Below are 21,989 nucleotides of genomic sequence, written 5' to 3'. Positions count from 1 at the left end.
TGAATACATACTTTTTTTTTATTACACTACTATACTATATTCTAATTGTTAATGTAACTGTCACCCCGCAACAGGGCTCAGGTTTGACAAGTAGTTGTGTCCCCAGTAGCTGCATTTCTTTAATCAACATAGAAATCTGTATGCCAAGTCTATTCACATGGCTTATTAGATTCCAGAGACACATAAGAAAGTACACACTATCCAGCTTTTCTCTGTATCTGTTACAACTTAATTCCGAAGCTACCTAAAATTCAGAAAGAGTGGACTCAGAAAGGCCCGAGAGTTACATAAAGTGATGAGACAAAGTTGCAGGTGTGTATTGTATGTTACATATGTGTCACATACGTGTGCCATGCAGTGTTAGTCTGAGGGTCGGAAATCACATGGCACCCTGGGGATACCAGCTGTCATTCTGCTAACGTGCCCATGTCAGAGGAGTGGGGAATGACGAAATAATCAGGGTTAGAGGGATTTCTCTCTTGTTCTTTGCTCTTAATGGAAACTGCCTGAATCATGGGAAGAGCTCTGAAATAGCCACTGTTTGAGGAGGGGACATGTCAGCGGTACAGACCTTTCAGCATGGTTTTTTAGCAAGAGTGCTGGAATTCGTTTTTACTGTGAGTTAATTTTAATTACTAATCATGTTTGAAAGACCTGCTTTCTTCTTATTTCTCTGATTTCATCTGTTTGCATTTTAGTACTACATGGCTGAAGAAAAATGAATAATTTTTGGCGAGAAGTAATAAGGCTATTATTTCTACTGAAATGGTTCATATAGCACAGTTATAAAATAGTATAGCTTTTAGAATTTATTCAAATGTCATTGCTAATCTGTCTCAAAGTCACAGGCACAACCTATTTATTCTGTACAAGTCAAGAGTTACAAACCCACAAATGTGTCTTTAGAATAAAATCCTTATAAATCCAACATTATGGTATTGCAATCTCTCTTTTTACTTTCTAACAAAGAAAACAGCTGGGTTTCTTCACTTTGATATCTCTTTCATTATTTTTTTCCCTGCATAAATATTATCTTTTGCCATTGTTAACTTCCTTTAGTTTCTGAATATAAAGGCAAAGTTAAGAACTATTTTTTTCAAAAAATGTTCAACATGATCAGCCGTTAGTGAAATGCAAATTAAAACCACAATGAAATATTATTACACACATTTTTAAATGGCCAAAATAAAAAATAACAATAACTCCAAATGCTGGTGAGGATGGGGAGCAACTGGATCTTTCTAGCATCGCTGGTAGGAATGTAAAATGATACAGCCACTCCGGAAAGTTGTTTGACAGTTTCTAAGACCAAACAGGCACTTTCCATATGATCCAGCAATTGCACTTTTGACTGTTTACCCCAGAAAATGAAATCTTATATTAACACAAAAACCTGCACATGCATGCAGCTTTATTTGTAAAATCCCAAATGCTGGAAACAACCCAAATGTCCTTCAACAGGTGATGCTTAAACAAATGTGGGACTTCTATACCATAAAATACTACTCAGCAACAAAAAGGAACAAACTATTGATACATGCAACAATTAGGTGGACTTAAGGCATTATGCTTACTGAAAAAGCCAATCTCAAAAAGTTAAATACTGTCTGATTCTATTTTATATAGCATTCTCCAGTTGACAAAATTATTTAGATGTAGAATGGATTGTCAAATGAAAGGGATGAGGGTGATCAAATGAGAGTGACTTCATAGTGGTACCATGAGGGAGTTCCTTTGGGTGATGGGACAGTTCTGTCTCCTGATTGTGTTAGTGGTTACAAAACCCATGTAGGCATACCTTGGAGATATTGAGGGGTCAGTTTCATACTACTGCAGTAAAGCAAATATCACAATAAAGCAAGTCACCTAGATTGTTTGGTTTCCCAGTGCATATAAAAGTTATGTTTACACTATACATAGTCTATTAAGTGGGCAATATCATTATGTCTAAAAAAACCTATGAGCCTTAATTAAAAAATATTTATTGCTAAAAAAAAAAGTGAACTATCATCTGAGCCTGTTAAAAAAAAAATGGCACTAATACATGTGCATGATGCAGGGTTGCCACAGACCTTCAATTTGTAAAAAAATGCAATATCTGCAAAATGTAATAAAATGAGGTATGCCTGTACAGGGGATCAAATTGCACAGAACTGCAAAGGTCTACACACACACACACACACACACACACACACACACACAAACACACGCACAATGGAGTGAAGGAAAAAAGGATGAAAACTGAATAAGGTTTTGTAGTCTAGTTAACAGCATTGTACCAATGTCAATATCCTGGTTTTGACATTATACAAAGTCATATAAAATGTCACCATTGGGGACAGCTATGTGAACAATTCAAAGACATCTTTATATATTTGAAATTCTCTGTGAGTCTGTAATCAGTTCAAAAATATATTTTTCCTCTCAAGCTTAATTTATCAATTGTTTGTGACATTTAATCATAAGTGTGGTGAATGAAATGAAAGGGCAAGAGGACAAAGCCAGGAAGGCTTTTCAAGTCTTTTTGCTCTGCATCGCTGTTATTAAGAGAATTGGAACACGAAAGTATTTGGTGCTCTGCCAACCACTAATGAAGACTGTCTTGTTAAAACAGAAGTGCTTTGAAAAAAAGGCTGTTGGATCGCATCCTATCATTTCTTTCTTCAGAAACCTTCACGGTTCTCCAGTACCTACAAAATTAAGTCTCACGCTTCATCCTGGCATTGACAAGCTTCTATAATATGGCTCTGGCTTAACTTCTCAGCATTATCCTTCTCTATTCCTTTATGAGAACCCATTGTTTCAATCTGTTCTCCGCACCACAGCCAGAGTTGTCTGTACTACTCAAATCTGGCTTTCCACAGCACTTAGCCTATAGACTCAAACTCTTGGCCCGGCCATCAAGATTCATGGACTCTGGCCCGTGCCTCCTTCTCCGGGCCATTTTGTACCACTCTTCTCTCTATGCTCCGTACCCAGACTCATGAACTTGTCCACGGCCTCACCCTTGCTATGGTCCTTCCCACCACAGGGCCTTGAGCAACACGTGTTGCCTTCTTTGCTTGGACCTCTGTCTTCCCAACGAATCCTACACTCCTCTTTTAGATTTCAGCTCCAACAGTTCTTTAGGAAAATATTCTCCAGTGCCCCGCCCCCCCGCAACCCCAGTTTAGGTCAGGGTTTTACAAATGTTCTCATAGAACTGTGTTGCTTTCCTTTAGAATGCTTTTGCCCTGTTATGATACATCTATCCATTTGGTTATTTTGCCAAAGGCTGACTTCCCCATTTGACTGGAAACTCCATGAGAATACAGATACCTATTTTTGCTCACAAGTATGTTTACCACATGATACACTGTATTAAACATATAAGTATTCAGTAATTACTATTTTTTAAATTTTATCTTAGTATTAGTTTCACGTATACAGTACATTGGTTAGATATTTATACAGTTTATAAAAGGCTCTTTCTTTCCCCTGGCTCTCCACCCAGCCATTACATTAATGCTGACTGCATTCCCTATGCCATGCTTCCATGACTACCTATCGACTACTGATTCGTACTTCTTTAACCCTTCACTTCTTTCACTTCTTTCTCCCAGGCCCCTAACCTCCAACCCCCCTTATTTTTTAAGTGACCTAATGAATCAAATGAAATAGCTGTTCTCCAACCATATTCCTCAGGTTTCCTGTCCCCAGGCTTCTGTCATGCTCCTCATTCCAGGGGCAAAGCTGAACCCACATTTTATCCTCTACGTTTTATCCAATCTTATAGACTCATTTGAATGGGTACCTTCTTGTCTTGGCAGGTAAATATCATTTCTGCCTCCTTTGATAACTGTAGCACTTAGATATCTGTTCTCTTAAAATACATGGTGTTACTATCAATAGACTGTGCCTCTTGTTCTGTTCAAGTGTATAAGCTCCTGGAGGGTTAAGTTAATTCATTTCTTTTTAAATCACCTGCAATAACTGGCACATTTTTCAGATTCTTAACTAATGTATTTTCCTTATTGATTAATATGAATAAAAGCTAAAGGCTGAGCGCATATTATATATTCAATATTTATAGGAAAAAGGGACGATCATTATAGGTCCTTGTTAGTTACACTGATTTGCAATGAGTAAACAGAATTAAATTATTAAACAGCACTACAGGCATGTTTTCTAGAGCAAATACATTTTGCTCTGACCATTTATTATTTTTTAACAGGTTTATTTGTTGCAAGTGGCAGAATGGTTCTAGAACTGTGAGGATCAGTCCACTTTTTCACTTTCCCCTGTCCCTTGCTCAATAAATTACAATGAAAACCAACAGATATTTCAGTGAAATTATTATTGTCTTGTCTTTCCACAGAATTAAAATAAACTTTTCATAGAATACGGCATTCATAGAGTGTCAAATAGCTAATTTGAAAGAAGCGACTGGGTGGATTAGTGATGATGTATTAGGTGGGTTGAGCTAAACACCCGAGGACCAGGGCACCAGTTGTTAAGAATAAACTGTCACTGTTAACAACAACAACAACAACAACAACAACAACAACAAAACCCTGAAAAACTGAAATACTGAAAGAATGTTTTTGAAAAAAACCTCATAGAACTAAGAAACCAGCAATTGGTTGTGACTCTTCAATGCTTAACAGAAAAAATAGAAGTCAACTATATTTCCAAAAGGGAAATTCTCCTCATTCTCTCCTAGGTCCATTTATAATTTTTGACTACATTCTCCCATCATACCTGTATAGACATTCCAGAAGCCTCTACATTTAGGTAAAGAACTGCTGGGAAATTCTGTGCTACGAAATACTGGAAATCAATGCAATTTAGTTAACTTCTTTGAACATTTATTGAGTACCTAGTAATGGGCTCAGTTTTCTACTAGTTACTAGAAATTCAAAGGTAAGTAAGAAATCTACCTTGCTGTGAAAGAATTCGCAGTTTGGCAGAGTAGATGGGAATATTCAAACATCATTCTTGGGTAAGACAGGTTGTAGAGACAGAGCTGAAAAACAAAGTTTCACGGAAGCACAGAAGAGAGAGAGCTGTTGCCATTGTGGGGCTTGCTGGAGTGAGGCGGGCACTAGGCTGGATGTAGCAGCATTGTGGCTGTTACCTCAGCATCCATCCACCTCAGCTCTTCCTCAGTGGGTGACAGATATATGGTTGGGTGGGACTGATCCCTCTCTGACTCTAGGGGTGAGTGCTGGAGCCTGTGATGTTCCTTCAGAGATGATACCTGTCTGCTATAGGGCATTTGGAAATCCATGGGAACACTTCTGGTTGCTTCAAAGGTTAAAAAAGATGCTATTGGCATGTAGTGGCAGGGGCTAGGAATGTTAAATGATCAATAAAGCAGGAAAAGGACACACAGTGTGAAAAATTATCCTATCCAAAATGCCAGTAGTACTTCTATTGGGAAATATTTGTCTAAACCAATCAGAGAAATCACACCCTGTATTAGTTTGGGGAGTCCAGGTCAGGTCTATGCCAGTTAGCTCACAGCAATCCCCTGTCATCAGTGCGATCCCATCAGAACAGAGCTCTGGGCTTTTCCTCAGTGGTTGTAGGTAAGCATTCTTTCTGTCTCTCATAGGGTATGCAGAAAGGAGGATGCAGTCTCATCTAAATCCAGTTTAGGAAATTTCCTATTCAATCTATAGAATCTAAATTTATTCAGGTGGTTTATTTGATTGCTGGTTTTTCATTTTATTATTGTTGTTTCTAAGCAAATTATTAGGATAACAGAAATGCTGTTGTGGTACCAAACCTAAGTAAAATCTAATATGTGAACAATGTTTCATTTTTATCCTGGAGCTTTGGAATGAGCATAAATTCAAAATATTGCCATGAAAAGAAAATAAGTGTGAAACAAAAATAGTCAAGCTTATTATTTATTGTGTAATGAAGAATATAGGGAGTGTCTGGAGAAAATTGTGAAAAACTAAGTTTAATTTGCAATTTTGTGAGTGTGTGTGCACACATGCTTGTAAAAGCAAAAAAGAGAGAGGACACAGGGCCTATCTTCATGCACAACACATTTTAAGAATTTAAACCTTGTTTCTTTAGAAAAAATTCTGTCCTTTCAGGTTGCAAAATATCCACAATAAAGAAAGCTAAAAGAAAAGATTGTTAAGCACTTCGATTACTTAACCAGAGTCCATGAACATATTCTGAAATGTAAACGTTGTGGTTAAAATAGGTTTATTTTCATGCTTATTAATAATTCTCCTACTGACAAAAGATTATTTGGCAGTATTCATAGCTAAAAATTATTTTCCCACATGGTCAATGGTTATTGTGGTGTGTTAAGAATGAAGAGGAAAAAGATGTCCAGTTACACTTGAATTAGGAAAAATTAATAAGACATAAAGCCCAGGTAATTTTTACACAGCAAATCTCCCTCTTGTTGCAAAACTTACAGAGTAGTATTCAGATTCCCAAGTGACTAAACTGAAAATAAACTCCACCTGGAAACTGAGGAAGCTGAGAAGGAAAGGAGAGCCATCAGTACCTGGATACTGGTCAGAGTTGTGTACTGGTAGGCCTTTACCACCAGGTAATTTGCTTCCAGGTCTATGAGTCCCAGGATCATATACTTCCACCATCTTCGTCGTAAAATTGCCAGGAGGTTTTCTTCTCCTGTGTTACAAAGTTGAGAAGAAATGGGTTAGATTCTGAATACATAATAAACTGCATATTTAGAAGGATTCTAAAATGTTATAGTATTATATTTTTTACCATACCTTCTCGAATATTCAATTAAACAAATGAATCTATATGTCAAAGGTTGACATGTTTTTACCTAGCTAATAGTCTTCACTGTAGATTCGACTCTTCAGATTGGTTTCTCTGCCAGAATGAGACTTGGCAGGTTTTTAGCTCACCATGCAAAACATTTTCTCAGGAGCGTTTGAAAAACAAATTTTATTACATTAAAATAAAAAGAAAAGTGGGCCAGAAAGGCTGCATAAACACACAAAGTCCAAATCATCCTAAACTTCAGGACTGTGGTAAAATGAAAAAAAAAAAAAATGAAGAGAGAGTAGCCCAGTGGACAAAGGGTTATGCTTGGCCCCAGATCTATAAGATACAACAAGATGCCATCCTGAGTGCTGATACAGCTTTGAACATGACATGCTTTGAGCATTACACTCTGCTGCTGTGTGGGTGATGGGAAGAGGCAGGAAGTAGGATCATTCTCAGATGGAAGTGTCATGAGACCATGGTCTTACTACTGCCAACAACTGTAATCTTCACACCCTGCCTCTTAAACTGATAGTATCAAGGCAGATTTTGAATCGATTAATTCTTCATCCTTATTTTTACATATTTTAGGCCTGAAATAAACCTTATTCCTTAAGGGGCTATTGTGATTTTTAACAATAATTGCTTGCTGGAGCCAACCTGTGAGATCTTCAGAGAGGATATGGAATATGCAGAAACCCTAAGCGAATGATGATTGTATTCACCATCCATTGCATAACAAGTTACCCCAGAACATAACTGCTTAACACAACAAATATTTATTATCTCATAGTCTTTGTGGGTTAAGAATCTGGATATAGCTTAACTGAGTACCTCTGGTTCAAGGTCAGTCACTAAGTTGCACCCAAGTTGTCAGCCATGGATGCAATCTAATCAGAAGGATTGTCTGAGGGGTTTGGGGTAGGGAAAGAGAGAAAGAAAACTCAAGATAGAAGCCATAGTCTCTCTTATAACCTAATATCAGAAGTGACTCTTGTACTCTATTCTATTCTTTAGAAGAGAGTCAGTAAGTCCAGCCCATGTTTGAGGAGAGAATTTCATAAGGGTGTGACTGCTAGGAGGCAGGGATCATTGGAACCCTCTCAGAGGCTGGCTACCTAGTGCCGCACACCTTCAACATTATAGCTGTGCTTTAGTGGGTCGTCAAGAAGTTCACCGTATTCCACATCCTCACCTGTCTCTAAGTCACTTTCAGAACTTTGAGCTCCTGATTTCTGACTTTTGTCTTATTCCAATGACCATCACATGGGTGGTCTTTTCAACCTTATGGAGAATTGTGAAGACTTCCAGTGAGCCACATAGAGAATGCCAGTGTGGGTTGTGGCTGGTTGGCAACAAGGATGGAGACGTCTCATGACCTTTCGTAGCTAACAGTTTTGGGGACTTATTTTTAAGCCATACTTTTCATATCCTTTGCTCCAAGCACAATACAGATCTTTCTGTTTCTGTGAATTGTTAACTCCTGTTCATCCTTCAAAAGATATGTATTTTGCCTGACACCACTCCCCAACTGGGCAACTTTTACCTAGCTTTTTGTAATCCTGTCACATGATCATGGCTATAGAAAATATCTCTTTATTAAACTGGTAGTTTTTGGATAGTAAGACTCCTAGCATACTGACATATAGTAAGGGTTCCCTGAGTATTTTAGAATGAATGAGTAATTGAACTAAAAAAAGTGTAAAGTGCTATTTGAATATGTCAAGAGCCAGTTCTAGACTGAGTAATGGTTATTATTGTTTTGCACATAGATGCATAGCTGGAGGATATGATCCTCGAGGTCATTTCTTTACAGCCATCTCATTTTTGGCAATGCCCAGGCACAGCATTTCTGCCTTTCTTACTTTCTTACACATTTAATAAGTCAATGCACCACTCAGGATTAATCTTGTAAATTAGTGATTCTCGACCTTAGTGAATATGCACATCTTCTTGAGAGATTTTTTTTTTTTTTAAATCTCTATGCTTGGGACCAGCCCTCAGAGATTCTAATTTAATTAGTTTTGGATGGGGCCTGAACATTGGGCTGAGGATCAAATCTAGGCTTTTCAGATGGTTGACACTCCTTGGCTATACTGAACGTGACCTGAGCTAGGAATTCCAAAGACAGGTAACAACCCCAGAGTAGTAAAGACCGTTCATACCAAAGTAACGACCCAAATATTTGGCTCAAAGTATGCTTTCACTTATCTTGTCTCTGGGCTTTTCCAGGTGCTGATTCCTCTGCTTGGACTATTTCTCTAGTTTCCAAATGAAGGCTCAACATAGCCACTACCACCAGGAAGCCTTCCTTGATCTCTCACCTTGATCTTCTTAGACTGAGTTGTGTTTTCCTGTAATGTATTCCTTTAACGTCCTTTGCATATCCCACATATAGTACTTATCTCGCTATATTAAAATGATCTATGTTTTTTTTTTACTCTATTACTCATTAGATTGTTAACAATTTAAAGAGAGTGGCATTATCTCGGTCATCACTTCATCACATGACCCAATGGTACATAGTGAGCAGCCAATAAATAATAAAGAATGTATGGATAAATTTCATGTTTAATAACCTTAGCATTGCTAAATAGCATTCAAATTGAGGTACTTAAAATATATCTACTATAAACATTCATGTTCCAGACAATGAAAATTGTTTTCTAATTAGAATGCAGACAACATCTGACAAAATTAATATGGTAACCATTTTACACTATACAAAGAATATGAAAAGGTCGATGCATATTTAACCACAAAGCTGCAATTCTATAGTCACAGGTCATTGTCCCAGTTAATTTACACAATGAACAGAGAATTGTCAAACTCAGAGCACCCCAGCCGCATGTCAGTATGTAATACTGAAAATCTGGGTCACGGTGCTGTTTGTTCTACCAATCAATAACACATTCAAAGTATAATTCATTACATAGATTCACAGGAATGATTAGTTGCCTTGCTGTTCTGCCAAAAACGTTTGCAAAGCAAAATACCTTAAATAAATGCTTCCATATTATTTCATCTGAAGCACCCAAAAACATTTGCTTAGTAGAATTACTCAGGATAGTGAGTGATTTTTTTTTTTTTTTTTTTTTTTTGGTTAAGCAAGAAATGCAACCCTTAAAAGGACTGCTTAGGGATTTATCTACATGGCTCTCATTAACACTGATGTACAACAGGCCATTAAAATTCTTCCTAGAATAATGAAAATGCATCCTTTAGAGCCCGTGTGCCAAAGTGCTCCCTAAACCTCTTGAAATAGGGCCATCCATAAGAAATACCAGCAGAACTGGTGGCGTGTTAATGCTTTAAAATTATTTAAAAAAATTAACTAGAAGATTTGAATGGATTGTTAATTATTATTTTTCTTATCAATATGTTCAAATACAGATAAAAAGATTAGAGAATAATGTGATAAGGTAACCTCCAACCTGATTTAATAAATGTTAACAATTTGCTATGTTTGCTTCAGATATTTTAATAGAAAATGTTATGGATGAAATGGAAGCCCCAGTTCTGCTACGGCCAGATTCCAAGCCCTTCCCTCCTTCTTCAAGTCACCATCTTGATGTTGTTGTGCATCCTTTATGTTCATGTTTTTGTTACACATTTCTGCATATGTATGTATCCAAAATGGTATTTAGCTTTCTTTGGCATGTTTTTCAACTTTAAATGAAAGTTTATTGTGTATACTGTACATGTCATCCTTCTGGGATTCTTTATGTTTAACATTGTTTTTGAAATGTATTCCTATTGTTTCATGTAGAACTAACTCATTTATTTTAAACAATGTATATTATCACATTTTATTAATATGTCACAATTTATCCAGTCAGCAAAGAACATCTTTGGGCATGTGTAGCTCTATAATTGGTATATAATTTTAACTTTTTTCATTCTCTTTTTAAGGGACCGCGGACTATGTAAATATTCACAAATGTGTAAAACATAATTAAAATAGAAAATTTTCTAATTTGAAGTAATAGCGTTCCAGCAACAATAACCACTTTAATAATTGAGAAAAGAGGGAGACATTATTGACACTCTTGATCATGTGATTCATATCTACTTTTACTAAGCATCAACAGGATGATTAATCAAATTTGTCTTTGAATTTTTGTTACATATATTTATTTCATAATATATATCATGCAATATTTATATGCTTTACAAATATAAACTTACCTAATCCATATAATATCCTTATATAGTAGATATTGCTATTCAACCTATTTACAGATGATAATACTGAGGCCTGGAGTTAAGTAACTTGCCCAAAATGTCACACAGATGAATAAGCAAGCATATGAATTCATGATAATCAGGCACTAGGCTTCATACTCATTAGTACTGTATTATTTTGCCTCACTGATTTGTAATTGTGGCATTGTCCTCAGTTGTTATGCATTTCCCATTAAAGGATCTTTCATGACCTACCTGTCCAAACTCACTTGGAGGATGCCCCATTGCCAACTCCAGGGGGGAGCCCATCTCACGGAAGATGATGTGCATGGCGCCCCCTGGAGTTTCCAGTCCCCAGTCACTGGTGACTGTCCACCCCTGACGAGGCTCAGGGATTAGTATGTGCCCCATCACCATCGGTTCAGTATCAAAGATTTGATGTCTCCCTGCCTGATCTAAGGCCACAACAGTTTACCTTGCTAAATGTAAAATAGGCTTTAAATCAATTTTGTGGCTTAGAAATGTCCAATTACTCACTAAAGTCTGAGGCATAATAACAATGGCCACACATTGGGGGGTGAGAAAGGTGGCGCTTCATAAATGTTGAATGAAAGAAGAGAAAACTTTTGTAAAAACACTGAAACATGGTCCACATTCATGACAGCGACTGGAAGACAGAAGAACCTTGATTCATAGTATTCTTGTTCACCCCCAGTGGTAGTCTGAGCAGAGAACTGGAGTACTACAGACAGAACCCGAGGTGAATTCAGCTAAGGGAGCAAGAAGCTGCATTATTCTCGGGACCTCATTCTCATTATGGCTGTCATGGGTGGTATGTGATCTTTCTTAGTATTTTTAATGCAAGAACAGAACACACCACACACTGCACAGTCTACAGCAAGAGCAAAGCCCTCGCATGGGGGTGAGGAGGTGGGGAGGAGACCCTTGCTTGAATGGATACTTCCTTGGATCACAATTTGAAGCCATATTGCCATCTTTCTTTACCAGAATCCAAAGGGAAATGTTTAAGTATTGATTAGTGAATTTGAAAAAAAAGAATCATTTGTGATGGAGGTTAGTTAGTCATCTTTAAGAGCCGAAATTTAGAATTAGAATGTAGAGTTCAAAACAATTCTCTTTAGTCAGAAAAGTGAACAGAATAAATGTACTAATTAGAAAATGAAAATGTCAATTGTTCACAAAAAGGATTGGAACCAACAGCACTTCATAATACAAGCTTGAGTATAAGAATAAAATACAAAAAAAGATAAAATGATGATTAAATTTTGTTTTATTTTCTTTCATTTATTTTTACTATTAGATCCAGACAGTGAGATTAGAAGTACCATGAAAGGCAGTTTAATGTTTTGCCTTGATAGCAAACAGACCTGGGTTTGACCATAGACTGCCCTCTGCTATGTGGCACTGAGTAACTCGGTTAATGGCCCTGAATCTCGATCCCTCTGCTATAAATGGGGAATTTAACAACTATCTCATAGGACATTATAGATTAAAGTTAGCACAAGTGATGTGCTTAAGCTAACATCTAAAGCAAGGTATGCGATCAGACATGACAGCAATTGGCAGGGTACCGGAATCCTAGAATCGTTGACCAGCCTCACTACACACTGGTTTGCCACGTGTGACAGATACTGCAGAGAGGAAGCCCAGAGAGTGAACTTTCTTAATTACTCTTTAGGGCTTTGGCTACACATACTCTGTCTCTTACTTAGGTGAGTTGTGCTAGATCACACTGGTACCCACATATGACATTTATTCAAACTGGAGGCAGGCTGAGGCCTCGTCCTTGACACCTCTTCCCTGGTCCAGACCCTTATCTGGATCTGCCGGATCTTAATACTTGATCAGGAGTGGAGGCTATGTGAACATACCCCTTCTCTCTGCGTCCCTAACTAAAATTGGCGTTGTTCCCTGAGACTCTAGTCTTATTAGGCCTTTCCAAGGTAGGGGCTTCTGAGGAGGTGTTTCCAAAGTCCCTCTTATCACACAAGCTGCACTTGATGGGCAGGCAAGACATTAAAGAGAAAGCCACACAGAGGGGTTCAAAAAAAGTCAAGAGGAGAAGAGACCGCCTCAGTTCCCATTTTATTCCTTTCACACCTCCTCATTCAGTCTCCCATGATGCTGCAAGGCTCAGTCTAGACGTTACCTGCCATCTGAAACCTTCTCAAATTCTCTGCCATCCCTTCCCAGTCTCCCTCAGAACTTACTTCTCTTTTTCACACATCCTTGACTCTGCCTAACATAATGATTTAGACAAATTAGTTACTCAATGTGAGATCTCGTTATTCAGGTATGATAGCTGAAGAACACCTTTTAAATCTGCTCAATTATCTAGTTGATTTCCAGAAATGCCTAGTACGTTTTGGAAAAACATCTAAAGGCAACTAAAAAATGAATCATAGCCACATAGTGTCCTGGTAGCTGTTACTTTAAGCTTAATATGGGATAAAAACCATAAATGTGTAGATGCGATTGCATACAGGATAGGTTTCTTAACGGTAAGTTAATTTTATTTTTGGCATTGATAATTAACAATATTCTAGCTCTAGTTATGAACTTAATCTATTATTTCTTGAGACAAAAACATTTACACATTACAAATAAAATATGAAAATGAAAGTTTCAACATCTCAACATGCATATTTCTATGTATATTACCATTTTAACATGAACCAAATCACTTAAATATCAGAAACTTTTTCTTTCTAGATTTTTTAAGCTATCTTTTATGAAGCTAAGATACGTGGTTTTATTTGGCACGTTAATATTGCACACTTTTCCAAAATCCCCAAACTTCCTATGGTGATGATGTGGCTTAGGAGAGAAAACACAATTGGTAACACCTTAGTCTCTATAAATCTTAATTTTCTACATCTATATGTTGGAACTACTAGTGGATCTGCCTCCCAGAGTGTTTGTGAGGACTAAATGAGATATCTGTATAATGCTTGACGTGGTGCCTGGGAGGTAGCTTTTGTTAATATTATCCTGATTTTTATCATAGCTGGTCTTTTCTCATGCCAAACCTCTTATATAATGTAGCTGTCTAGTAAAGAATTTAACCTTGCCCGCAAAGAGGTCTGAGATTTGTTTTACGCTAACAATATGATTTAGGGGAGGGGTTGGCCATGCTGGAAAGACCAACAGTGCTATTTAGGGTGGGGACTTTGGTCACACCCAGAGACTGGAGACTGAGATCAGGCAAGTAGGCAATGGAGCCCCAATAAAAACCGTGAACACAGAGGTTCTAGCAAGTTTCTCTGGTTGGCAATATTTTCTCCATATTGTCACACACCGGTGCTGGGAAACCAACACATCCTGATTCCAGAGGGAGAGGACAATGGAAGCCCTGGACCTGGTACTTCTCCTGGGCTCTGCCCTATGTGCTTCTTATCTTGAAGCACATCCTTTCCTTTCCCTGTAATAACTATAACTATGAGTATAATAGTATTCAGTGAGTTCTGTAAGTCCTAGCAAATGACTGAACATGAAGGTAGTTTTTGGGGGCCCTCCTGCCCTCAAGTTTGCAATTGGTATCAGGAGAGAGTGGTCTTATATGGACTTTAAACTCTCATTTGGCCGAAATGTTCACAGTTTGTTTGAAATAAGGGTAGGGTTGGGGCTGTGGTCCTAAATCTCTGTAGTAAGTTTTCCTCAAACCCAAGTAAATTTGTACATCTCTTGCTCAAGACGTGGGTACATATTAGGTGCATCTCAGAATTCTTCAGGTCCGAATTCAAATTAAAGGAACTAGTCTCCTTTCCAGGTGATGTTAAACAATGTGTGTTATTATTTGCTATCTTGAAAGAGTGTAAAAACTTTGTACTTTACACTTAAATTTTCTGTCGTTAAAAAATATCACTTACAATGGAAACACTGCTCACTCACTCAAAACGGTTAATGATACGTTGGCTGTGTGGGGGAATGGTGCTTTGATTTGAAATTATTCAAAGCAATCGTAATGCAACTATGTACTAATAAAAATCTCTATTTTCCTGGGGTGAGCCTGCTGAGAGGAAAATGTATTTGTCCTTTTTAATGACAAGACTATTTTCCTTTTCTTCGTCTCATTTTGTAAAAAGTGACCCTACTCGCCTTTTGGAGGTTTCCTATAATTGGCTCTGATGCTACCCGACATTAGCAGATGAATCTGTCAGTTTTGTGAATTTTGTTTTGAACAAAGAGCTGTGTAGCCGCTAATGACACACAATGTGAGGGGAAGAAGCCAAAGCAGGTTTGCCTCCGGACTCCTGCCACTTGCTGAGCATATTCAAAAGACAACATGACAGAAGGTGACAGCCTGAGCTCTGGAGGGCTGACCTTGAGCTCGGACATGAGAGCATCTGTCATGTGGACACATAGGTCAGACCTAACATGGGAAATTAGCAAGAGTGTCAACAGGTCAGAAGTCTGAAACAGCAGAAAGCTGGTCAGCCTCCTCTCCCCTGCCCACTCTCCCATCTCTCAACCGGGATGCCAAGTACAGATCTACCAAGGCTGCTTCTCTCACCTGTAACTCATTTTTTATTGAACACCATTTGTCAAGCACTGGGCCAGAGGCATCATATATTTATTCTCTCATTTACTTGCCACCCTATACTCTATGTTAAAAGCATGGAGCCGGACAGACCTCTGTTACAATACTAATTCTGATTCTAACCAGCTGTGTGTCACCTGGGAAAAGGTTTACTGATTCATAAAATGAGGCAAACATTACATAGGTTTCAAGTGTATAATACTATAATACATCATCTGTACATTATATTGTGTGTTCGCCATCCAAATCTCCTTACTTTTAAATTGAGTATAATATAGTATTCAATTTCATGTATATGCGAGGTAGAATATAATAATGTACTTTTAAGAAAAATTATGGAAATGATTGATTATTTATTCAAAAGTAAATCATAGCCACAGGGATATAAAGTACAGTACAGGGAATATAGTCAAGACATCATAATAACTACGCGCGGTGTCAAATGGGTACTAGATTTATGGAGGTGATCGCTTCATAAGTTATATAAATGTCTAACCACTATCTTGTACACATGAAACTAAAATACTATTATATGTCAACTATAATTAAAAAATTAAAAAATTATTTTTTAAAAAAGTAAACCATAAGATATCATTAAAGAACTGGAAAATGCATAGCATTGTACCTTTCTGAGACACAGAAAAACATTAAAAAGAATTAAAACTTAAATAAAGAAAATATATATAAAATGTCTGGCTTCCAGTAAATACATGGTAAATAATAGCTTTGTTATTAATTGTCCTATGAAGAAAGTATTTTACAGATTATCAAATTAAAGGTAGAAGTTAAGTAATTTGTCCAAGGTCTGCCCTGACTTTTACTGCAAAGTATTCACTACAGAAAGAATGATGTTTTTTGTTTACATGGTAAATTATATAAAACTCGGAAATATTTTATTTATGTGCTCTTACTGAATTTCAGTAAAAACGATGTGATGATTTCTGAGCAATGAAGTAATTTTATTTAACACTTCTAGAATATATATGTATGTATGTATATTTCCACCTGAAAATGTTGAAGAATATATTTACGGGATTAGACAGTTTCCACTATATTAATCTAGTGGCAATGAACACCATAGTACCCAGATTATCATTTTGAAATACCAGCTTCCACTAAAAGAAACAATGATCTTTGAGGAAATGGTTGATTGCAGATCTGGGTCAAGAAATGTAACATGAGTCTGTAACATCTTCTCATACAAAGGAGTGAGGAAGCAATTAAAAAGGACTAGTGTGTGTCAAAAGGACTCAGAGACCAACTCGAAGAGTCTTTCATATAAAGATAACTGAAATAGATTAAAATGTATCAGATATATTTAAATCCACAAGTTTATAATCAATGTAAAAGCAACAGCAACAACAGTTACCACCAAATATCAAAAAAGAAAAAATGAACTGTTTACCATGGGATGGTGTTAGTAAACTAACTCATTATTTTGAAAATTGGTAAGTGACGGAAAAGAATAATGTTTTCCCCCTGAGATTCTTATATGAACTATACTAATAGGTGACTAATAGTAGATGAGGGGAAATTTGTTTTTTTTTGGTAATATTCTAGCTAATAAAGGAAAGAAAGGAGAGAATGAGAATATTATTTTGTACCCTGTAATAAATTTAAAGTCAAGCTACTAGCACTACAGACAACCAAGCATGTTTTATGTGCTTCCCGATGAAAGAAAATAACACTATCTACACACACACACACACACACACACACACACACACACACCAAAAATAAAAAAAAAAGAAAAAAAAGGAAGGAAGGGAAGAAAAGAAAAATTGAAGGAAAAAGGAGGAATGGCGGAGGAGGAGAAAGAAGGAAGAAGAAAAAAAAGAAAGAAGAAAAGAAGACATAAATACAGAACTACTCCTCCCTCCTACCTCCCGCCACTCCACCCTCCACGCCACCCATCCTCCCTCCCTCCCCCTCACTCCTCCCCCCCCCGCCCTCACTCCCCTCCCGACCCCCCCCCTCCCTCCCTCCCTCCCTCCCTCCTCCCTCCCTCCCGCCCTCCCTCCGCCCTCCTTCCTTCCCTCCTTCACCTTGTCCTCATTCCTTAAGGACCTGAATTAATGGATTCATTCCGAAGGAAGGCAACCTACCTAAATCCGATCAAGTCTCTGGACGCAACTACCAATTTAGGAAATACAGGAGTCAGAGAAGCATGTTAAAATATGTACACATTCAATCAGCAATATCCAGATCATGAGATATACTACAGTCTGACTACTCAGTTTGGTCTGTCAAGCAGCAGCAACGGCAGCACTGAAAGTCTGGTATAAATGTATAACCTTAGGCCCACCCTGACCTACTGACTCAAAATCTGCATTTAGTCAAGTGCCAGGGGGATTTGTATGCATTACATTTTGAATAGCAGTGATTGTATAGGCCACAGGATAGTTTCTTCAACAAATAAATTGCAGTAAAAATTAAAAAAGAGAAATCTACAGGTTAAAAGAACTTAAAACTATTAATCACTTGAAATATGCAGACCTTATTTGCATGCTGACTTAAACAAACTGTAAAAAATATATATTTATGTGACAACTGAAAATTTGAACATTGACGGGATATTTGGAATTATTCTTAATTATAAATTTAAAATGTGATCATGGTATCAATTACTTTTAAGTTCTTATTGTTTAGAAAAATACATACTAAAATCATTACAGGTTAATTGATATAATGTTTGAGGTTTGATTTAAAATAACATAGGAAGGAGAAAGGAGGGTAAGGATAAAATAAACCTGACTGATTTAAAACTTGTCGAAGTTGATAAAGTGGCACATGGGTGTTCAGTAGACTATTCTGTCTACATTTCTATGTGTTTGAAATTTTTCATAAGAAGAAAGTTAGAAAAAGAAGAGATTTCTTTGTGCAGAGAGAGTTTAGCTAATGGAACAGCATTGGCCAAAACAGTTGAATATCAATCATGTCAATGTGTCTATAGACCTCTTACAGCGTTCTGCCGGTGCAGTCGCTGTTCTTACAGTATCCTTGAGTTGTAGGTGGTATTGCCCTTTTTAGCAGCCAGAGAATGCAGAAGTTTCCATTCTATTATTTCCATGTCCTCATGTCAGTCTTAGAGGGCACGCTACACACCTCTTCCAGCTGAGCTTCTGACAAGCTCTTAACAGCTAAGAACGTGCCTTGTTCGTTTCTATGCGTTCTGTGTTTGTGCAGGTGCCTTGCTCTTGTGCTCACGGCCAAGATGTTTCACTGTCCTTGTTGCTTCATTTATTGACAAAGCCCGTCTACGTCTGGACTGCAAAAACCTTTATAGGGAATTTTCTGTTGATGGAGCGTAGCATCTGTACCAACTCCCCGAAGCTTCATAAAGCTGCTGGTGGAGAAATCACTCCTTTCAAGGGCTGGTAGCATTGTGTCCAGTTAGGATAATACTATGAAGGTAGAGTGGCTGAATGTAGTAATATCTAACATAATTATGAGATGTGATAATTCAAACTGGGGCTGCCAAGAACCAGGAGAGGAAACGATGGTGATTAATAAGAGCCACAGATATGGCGCAGCGAGTCCACAGAACAGGGAAATCCAGAGTATGTTACTAGCTTTAACTACATACATAGGACTAGAACAAGGCATTTAGCAGTGCTAAAATATTTGGGAAGCAAGAAAAAAAAAATGAAACTAAAATAATTGAGTGATTCAGTTGTATGCAAAATTATATAAATGTTTATCTCTTGAAGACATCAGCTTTTTGTAATTTTTCCCCAGCTTTGTCTAGTCTGGTTCTCAAATGTGGGTGCACATTAGAATCACCTGGAGAGCGTATAAAATGGCCGATTTTTGTGCTCTACCTCAGACATTCCCCCTCCGCAGGTCTGGGCACCAGGCTCAGGAATCCACACTGAGCAAAGCCTCCCAAAGACTGTGAGGCTGCTGGTCGCTGATTTCATTCCATTTTGGCAATCTCGATTTAAACTAATTAATAAATTGGCCGATTCCTCCCTGAGGTGTTCATGCTCCAGGACTTACCAGTGCTTGGCTGGAGACTAGGACCAACTGACAGAATTGCCCTTGGTCTAGAAATAAAGCCTAGCTCTGTTCTAAGTCTGTCAGAGCCCAAGGGAGGGGCAGCACTATTCACAGTCAAATATGCTACTGGAAACCCTGCCTCAAATCCTGCCTCCTCAGAGAAGCTTCCCCAATTTGACCCACAAAGACTTTTCCTACGGATTCTTGAAGTTCTTATGCATTCTTCTGTTGATCTGGGAACAAAGTTACATTCTTTCTTATATTTTTAAAATGCTGAATGTGTGTATGTCTTCTATCCTAAAACAGGAGTAAACTTAAAGAGTCTGTTTCATAATCCTTTTCTGTTACACTCTTATGGACATTATTGTCTGCTTAATAAATATTTATTGACCTTTTATAACAATCAAATCTTGAAATTCTATAAACTTAAGACCTCTGTTTTTATTATCTTCTATTACATTACATATTATATTTTAGGGAAATTTTAACTTTCCAAAAACTGTATTTGTTTATTATGTGGCGACTATGGCACTAGTGATTCAGTTCATGTGCGCTGCCGACGTTGACAAAACCTAACGATCCAAGTTAAAATTCATAGGAATATGTACCTTGGAGAAAAAAGTCAATTTTACAATACAATAATTTTTTTAAAACCCACAACAAATATAAACCCTAATGACCCATACTAATTGTCTTTCTTGAAAAGCAGTTCTGGGATGTGCCCCCTGATAAAATGTAAACCTCTGAGAATTAAAAGATGAATGTCTCTGAGGGATGTCTGTCGCTGAGACACAGCACGTGGCCTGCAAAAAAATGAGGCCCCAGTACTATTAAGCAACAGTCCAGCAATACATTTCCAGGACTTGGGGTTAGTTACTGATGAGAAGTCAAAATCTTGGGATCCAAAATTTGGCAGAATGTGTCCCAGAAATCAGGGGCTACACAACAGCTTTTAATATGTTTCATTTGCCTGTGGATTTCATAGGACATAGCAGGAGCTTAAAGGTACATAAAAGAAAATTCTTTAGATTTCCAATTAGTAGTCAAGATGGGAGGTAAGAAGGCATAGGCTAAAATTAGGATTCCTAATGCAAACCTGGCAAACAATTCAAGCTATTCTCCAAAGGAGTCCCATCAACATCTTTGCTCTCTGCACTTCTTACAGCTTGGGTCTAATTCAAAGACCAAATTTGGAGTACCCATCCCCCATATCCACTAAATCTAGTCTGTTTTTAGATCTGACTTCAACCGAAACAGAGTGATCTTTTGTGAAGGTTATGGCTGAAGTCTGAAGGGTGCCTGATGATTGCAGATATTCACCTAGCTGTAAAATGAAGCTGCTAGCATTGCTAACCCCTTAGCAGAAAACTTGACTGTAAATAGACATAGTGTCAAAGGATATTTAGAATGCTTTGTCCCACTGGTCTTTTGGCTGCACCATACCTCTAAGCATGCTTCCTCCATTCTCCTTGCTTAATTAACTATTTTCCTGAGAGGCCTCTGTAACTCTCGTTTCTTCCTTAATAACAGAAACTTAGACTCATGAATAGTCAAATATAATTAAACCAGAATCCCAGGACTAGCATTCTTCTTTAGAATAAAGAGTGGGCCATCTGTCCAGTCTGCGGACCTGCTGTCTGGACTCTGCCATCTGTCCTACAAGCTCCAATCAGGGCGGGAAAAACTGGGCTTCTCTCTTGATGTGTCAGTGCTGCCCCAAGCTTGTAGCTGGCCTTAGTAAGTAAACAGATAAATAAATAATGCTTGCAGAAAATAACAGAAAGAAACATTTCTAGAGGAAAATTATTAAGGAGAAGAAATTATTAAACTGACCTTACAGTATCCTAGCAGAGTTTAAATTAAGCACATTGTGATGCCACTGTTATATTTTTGAACCTGAGGTCAGGAGAAGAAAAAGCCAGCAGGGCTCAGTCTGAGCAAGGAATAATTCCAGTGTTGACTTAGGTAAGATGATGATCTCATTTTTCATAATTATTTTTCCTCTGTGTGGTAAAATATACACGATATAAAATTTACCATTTTAACTGTTTTAAGTGTACAGTTCAGTGACATCAAGTATATTCACATTGTTGTGCAACCATCACCACTGTCCAGGTCCAGAACTTTTTCATCATCCCATTCTGAAACTCTGTACTTGTAAACAATAACTCCCCATTCCCCTCTACCTCAGTCACTGGCCATCATTGTTCTATTTCATGTCTCTTTGAATTTGACTAACTCTAGGTATCCCCATATAACTAGAAGTCTGGTTTATTTCACCTAGCATAATGTTTTTAAGATTCATCCATGTTTAGCATGTGTCAGGATTTCATCCCTTTTTAAGGTTGAGTAATATTCCATTGTATGTATATGCCATATTTCATTTATCCATTTATCCACTGATGACACCTGGGTCGTTTCCACCTTTTGGTTCTTGTGAATAATGCTGCTATGAACGTTGGTTACAAATATCTGTTTAAGTCTCTGTTTCAAAATA

At 37.5% G+C, this 21,989-nt stretch overlaps 1 protein-coding gene across 2 annotated transcripts in view; it reads right to left on the bottom strand.

Moving 5' to 3' along the window:
- Positions 1-21,989, bottom strand: part of SLC35F1 (solute carrier family 35 member F1) — a 345,733-nt gene that overhangs the window by 62,587 nt on the left and 261,157 nt on the right. For both annotated transcript variants that reach the window (XR_001597951.2, XM_016153574.2), the window contains exon 3: positions 6,515-6,642. Coding sequence is in view for 1 of the 2 variants with exons in the window: in XM_016153574.2 (XP_016009060.1) it covers positions 6,515-6,642 (128 nt within the window). In the remaining variant the exon portion in view is untranslated. The remainder of the gene's footprint in view (positions 1-6,514; positions 6,643-21,989) is intronic.

The sequence above is a fragment of the Rousettus aegyptiacus genome, unplaced genomic scaffold, assembly GCF_014176215.1.
Source record: "Rousettus aegyptiacus isolate mRouAeg1 unplaced genomic scaffold, mRouAeg1.p scaffold_m13_p_1, whole genome shotgun sequence".
In the NCBI taxonomy this organism is placed as follows: domain Eukaryota; kingdom Metazoa; phylum Chordata; class Mammalia; order Chiroptera; family Pteropodidae; genus Rousettus; species Rousettus aegyptiacus.
The sequence above is the reverse complement of the archived record's forward strand: the minus strand, read 5'-3'. Positions and strand labels throughout refer to the sequence as shown.